The sequence below is a fragment of the Trichomycterus rosablanca genome, chromosome 19 (genome assembly GCF_030014385.1).
Source record: "Trichomycterus rosablanca isolate fTriRos1 chromosome 19, fTriRos1.hap1, whole genome shotgun sequence".
NCBI classification, from domain to species: domain Eukaryota; kingdom Metazoa; phylum Chordata; class Actinopteri; order Siluriformes; family Trichomycteridae; genus Trichomycterus; species Trichomycterus rosablanca.
In genome coordinates, this window is record NC_086006.1 from 23615927 (window position 1) to 23621171 (window position 5245).

The 5245-nt window shown below is 41.9% G+C and overlaps 1 protein-coding gene across 1 annotated transcript; it reads right to left on the minus strand.

Moving 5' to 3' along the window:
- Window positions 1-2144: 2144 nt before the first annotated feature.
- Window positions 2145-4721, minus strand: egr4 (early growth response 4). Its single transcript, XM_063015019.1, has 2 exons — window positions 4520-4721; window positions 2145-4011 (listed from the first exon to the last, which is right to left on the minus strand). Exons 1-2 carry the CDS (start codon window positions 4599-4601, stop codon window positions 2903-2905), a joined length of 1191 nt encoding a protein of 396 aa, XP_062871089.1. The 5' UTR covers window positions 4602-4721; the 3' UTR covers window positions 2145-2902.
- Window positions 4722-5245: the final 524 nt, after the last annotated feature.

A 5245-nucleotide genomic window follows, 5' to 3' on the forward strand; every position in this document is an offset into this window, starting at 1 on the left:
TTCCTTCACTGACCTGAATAAACACACACACACACACACACACACACACACACACACACACACACACACACACACTCTCACACACACACACACACACACACACACACACACAATAAACACACCCAGCAATGATTTGATTGTAACGCTTCAAAATCAAGTTTTAAGTTTAATTATTTAGAAGTGGTAGTACAACGTGGTTAAATAAAAAAACATTAAAATGTAAAAAAGATACATTTATATATACACTACATTTGTCTGAGTAATGCATTAATGGATTTGATCATTCTTAGATCATTCTCAGCAGTACTTCCATTTCAGTGCAATATCTGTTATAAGTAAAACCACTTTTCTATATCTCCTTATCTCTTTAAGATGCAAATTTCCCCAATGGGATAACAAATGGCTGTCTTATCTTATTTATGGCTTTTATCCAAAGCAACTTAAAATTGTGACCAAGTACAATTTGAGCAACTGAGAATGAAGAGCCATGCTCAGGGGCCCAACAGTGGCAACATGGCAATGGTGAAGCTTGAACAGGCTTCTGATTACTAGCTGAGTACCTTTACCGCTGAGTTACTACTGATTTTAATGTACAATCAATCCCCCGGAATATCAATGCACATTATTAGCCACTGTATAGGGTGCTTATTTAACAAGATTACATATAAGATTGCATACCATTATTGTTTCAGCTGATCATACATTACGCTACTTTTTTCTAATGATAGATCAAGCTGCATTATCTAAAATAAGTTATGAATTAAGTTACCTTACACAGGTTTTCCACCAGGATTGTTCATTATGTTTTGCTCAGTTACATCATTTATTGAGGTAAACACATGAGAGGATTTATTTCCCACACTAGCTATAACATGTTTGATTTGTCTTCAGTGCTAATAGTAAAGTGAACCAAACACTCAGAGAACTGGGTGCTGAGAAATGCTGCCATGGCAACAGGAGGCTAATTCCAGCACAGAGCCTCTCTGCAAAATACAGTCAGCACAGAGAAGTCAGCCTACACTGTTTCAGCCATATGCAGTGAAGGGAAGAGATAAAATGATCACACAGGCATGCATACATCTCCCTACACACACCATTCTTATAAATTCACATTTATGTAGGAGTTATTGTTAGAATAGAGTGGCCTTCTGGTTTAAAAATGAAACCTTCTGTCATTCAAAATGTTACAACAGTACTGTACACTGTTAGGCTATTCATTATAGCCTAACAGAACATCTCTGTAGTAAACTAGAGTTTTGTGACTGTACGAAATTAGTGCTTTAGTTAAAACGTGAACATACAGTAAAATGTGTATTTCATATACAGTATATATATGAAAAAAATAAGAAATGTTTTGAAACTATACGTACTGTATAGTCATGAAGAACTTGTACTTCATTACTTTTCACCTTTGTCCAGAAGACTGCCTTATTTGATGGTCATTCTTGGAAAAAAAAACATTAATTGCTGAAGATGTAATTGTAAAACGCTGAAAATGGGTTTTTGGGTGTTCATGTTGCATTCATATCAGGTTCATGACTTTTACTGAGCCACTCCAAATCTCTAACTCTGTTTCAGTCATTCAGATGTAAACATGGTTTATATCCTTTAGTTTTTCTTCTTAACAGCTCACAGACATATTATTTTACATTCGCTTTAATCGCTGTTTAGGTCCTGAAGTAGCAAAGCACCCTCACAACATCACACTTGCAATTTAATGTTTCACTGTTGGTATAATGTTCTTACAATAGAAAAACTGTGTTTGTTTCTTGCCATGCTTAATGAGACCTTTTAAAATAATGTTTAAAAACTTCTTTGATGGGTCTGTTTCTCAGTTGCTACCACTGGTTTACCTTCCTATCATGTATGTATTGTGGAATCATAAACATTAGAGACTGAGACTGTGGATAACATTCTTTGCTGGATGAGCTGCTGCTAAACTCTAGATTTTTTGCAGGCTGGCTGAATCATATAGCTTTGAAAATGACTAACCTTTTTAGATGCTATATTTTTACAATACATTTACATCTCGATCACTGCATAGTGTTGTGTTGTGTTGTGGTGAGTCCTTGTTGATTACAGTGTGTGTGTGTGTGTGTGTGTGTGTGTGTTTTGTTTTTGTGTTTAAAAAACCAGTCCAAATGTAATCAATAAATAGTTCATTTTATTTTCATTCATACATTCTGTTAAATATCAATTAGACTTCAAACAACATACGATTGCACAGTAACATTCTGATAAAATTTTAAAGGCAAACAGACATTGACAACGCTGACTATTCCCACAGAATAGCCGAAAATATATATATATATATGCACAACAGTGTGCTACTGCAACTCAACTACTATGTTGATGTTTTTTTCATCTGCATTTGGTTCGCACGAACCAGTCAAGCACGCCTTCCATTGTCAAACTTTGAATATACAAAAATCTGATAAATCTCTAAGAAGATACACTTCTTTCATAGTTTGCTCTGCAATGAACAGTATAAAAATACAATCAATATTATGAAATATACAAATATAGGCTTTTTTCGTTTAGTTTATACATCAAAGTATCAAAATACAACACTGAGACCATAGAAAGTTTGATCAACAGATATAAATCACATGTGCATGCCAACGTGGTCTAGCAGCTTAAGACATTTTATACATGAATAAAACATGCAAGTCATTTTAATAACGCGGCTCTGGAGTAAGAGCCCAGTGCAGAATCCTTCTCGTTTATGACCTCGCTTACAGTCCAAGACTCACAATCAGTCCCTCTATCTGACATTCAGTTGTGTCACTCCAGTTTTGGGCCACTGACACAGATCAGATCACCGGTCGGAACCTCATGGATCACGCACGTGAACTGTGCTTTACTTTAACCTTAAACTTAAAGCAAGACACGGAGCGCGTGCTCACACGAGACCCGGTATAGCAAACGCGCGCGCGGCCAGCATCTCCGCTTTTTGTTGCATGCGCTCGCGCTGCTTGATGTGCACGCGCCAGTGCCGCTTTCTTTCATCGCTGCGGGCGAAGCGACGGCCGCACACCTCGCACGAGAACGGCTTCTCTCCGGTGTGCGTGCGCATGTGCGTGGTCAGGTGGTCGCTTCGGCTAAAGCAGCGCAGGCACACCCGGCACTGGAACGGCTTGTGCCCAGTGTGGATGCGCACGTGTCGGTTCAGCTCGTCTGACCTCGAGAACCTGCGGTCGCAGTTCTCCACAGGACAGGAGAACGGCTTTTCCCTCGGGACGCCCTTCTTTGTGGACGATTTGCTTGCCTGAGGTCGGTTTCTGGCTGTCGCGGGACTCGAAAAGAGCAGATTTTCCAGAATGGAGGAGCATTCCAGGTCCAAGACAGATCCGTGCTGGCACACTGAACGGGCTCCTGAATCATTGCTCAAGAGCGTCTGGGTGCTGAAGTTTGGAGATGAGTTCAGAGCGCATTGCTGGTCCACGCCAACTGGTTCTTGCTTTATCCACGTGGATTCTGTCTCTGGACACAACGGAGACAGGAGGTCGATGATGTCATCCAGATCTGTGTCGTGTCCCGACGTCCCACTCCCAGCGATTCCGCACTTTCTAAACAAGTCGCACCCGCTGCAGTCATCATCCGGCTCCTGCTTCACATTCACAGACCAGTCGTGCTGCAGGGTCGCGACATCCATAAAGTCGTCTGCGGAGTCGTTATAGAACGGATCCGGCGACCCTAGAGAGGGTGTGGAGCTGCCCGTGGAGCCCACCGATCCCTGACGAAAAAGAGCACCACCACGTGAGCTTCCACTTGCCCCGGTCTCAGACGAGTCATCCCGGCGGCTGTCGAATATAGGGTTTGTGCAGATTCCGACTATCTCTGTGATCATGTTGAGGAGCGCATCTGAGCTGCACGAACCCGATTCAGCGTGGAAGGACCCGGTGTACGCCAACGGGGACGGGGGAAGCCCGTCGGTGGAGTTCTCACACAGGTCCGGGAGAAAGGCGGGGTCTGGAAGCTCAACTTTAGGCTTGAGAAGCCCCTCCACGTCTGTCAGGGTAGGGAAGAGAGAGAGAGAGAGAGAGAGAGAGAGATTGTTATTACATAAGCGTGCACCTACTGATGCATATATGACTCACTGCTTTGGGTCTAATTAAATCAGATTGGATCAATATAATGAAACAGGTGCAGACGGTAATAAAGATATAACCAACTGTTAGTAAGATCAATAGACACATTTACGTGTAAGGATGCCTGAAATGCGCGTAACGCATCAAATTATTGGGTTAGACTAATACAGCATTGATGCATCAGATTGAAAAGATATGCCTTACATTTTACTACAAATAATATAACAAATAATGTTTTTTTTATGTAAATTATAAGTTTCTTAAGAAAACAAACATGCAACCCGTGTGAATAGCATGCAGCACACTTCATCATATTACTAGAGCACACTGATAAATCCTGATAAATCCTTATAAATTATGTATTAAGTAAGATTGGTTACACTTTCAGCACGTCTATGAAAATGCTGATTAAAAAGCATCGAACTTACCAGCACTGCGCTCCATTTCTTTGCCGTATTCTGTCCGCGCACACAGAAGATCCAGCGCGCTGAAATCCACCGTACTGATCATAATGCTGCAAATAATCTGTAAAGGTATCTTTAGCGCGCCAGAAATGCACAAGTCACGAATGAATCGATCAATCCCGGCGTGAGAAGTAATCAATCTCCAGGTTATGTTTCGGGATTCCCTGTTCGTTCCTTGTCAGGCGCGTATGGCTCGATCAGTGGTTTAGGTTTCAGTTCTCCGTTTACCGGAATCCCTCGTCCCGGTTATATATGCTTGGCTGAACCGGGACTCCGCCTCTCTGATCATCTACGTCTGCAAGAGGATTTCCCGCCGTGTACCGACTCCGTTCTGCTGCTGCCCATACATGGGCAGAGGATGTGACGGGGTTCCCCCACCGAAAATGGGCACAGGGGAATGTGACGCAGAGTCGATTGTCCTGAAGACCGATGCAGTAAAACAATCCAAAGACTGAACTCTTCAGGAATGGATCGAAGTGTTCGCAATAAATCACGGATGCAAAATGTTTCTTTTTAGTATTTCGTGAAAAAGCAACACAATGCCGGTCGTTCAGCATACTGAGTTTATCTTAAATTCACTGCGCAATGAGCCGTTCATGCGCAACAATATAAACAGATTTAGCATCTGCAGTGTTTTTATACCCATCATGTCATGTAGGTGATAAACAGCATGTTCACGTAATGCTGAAT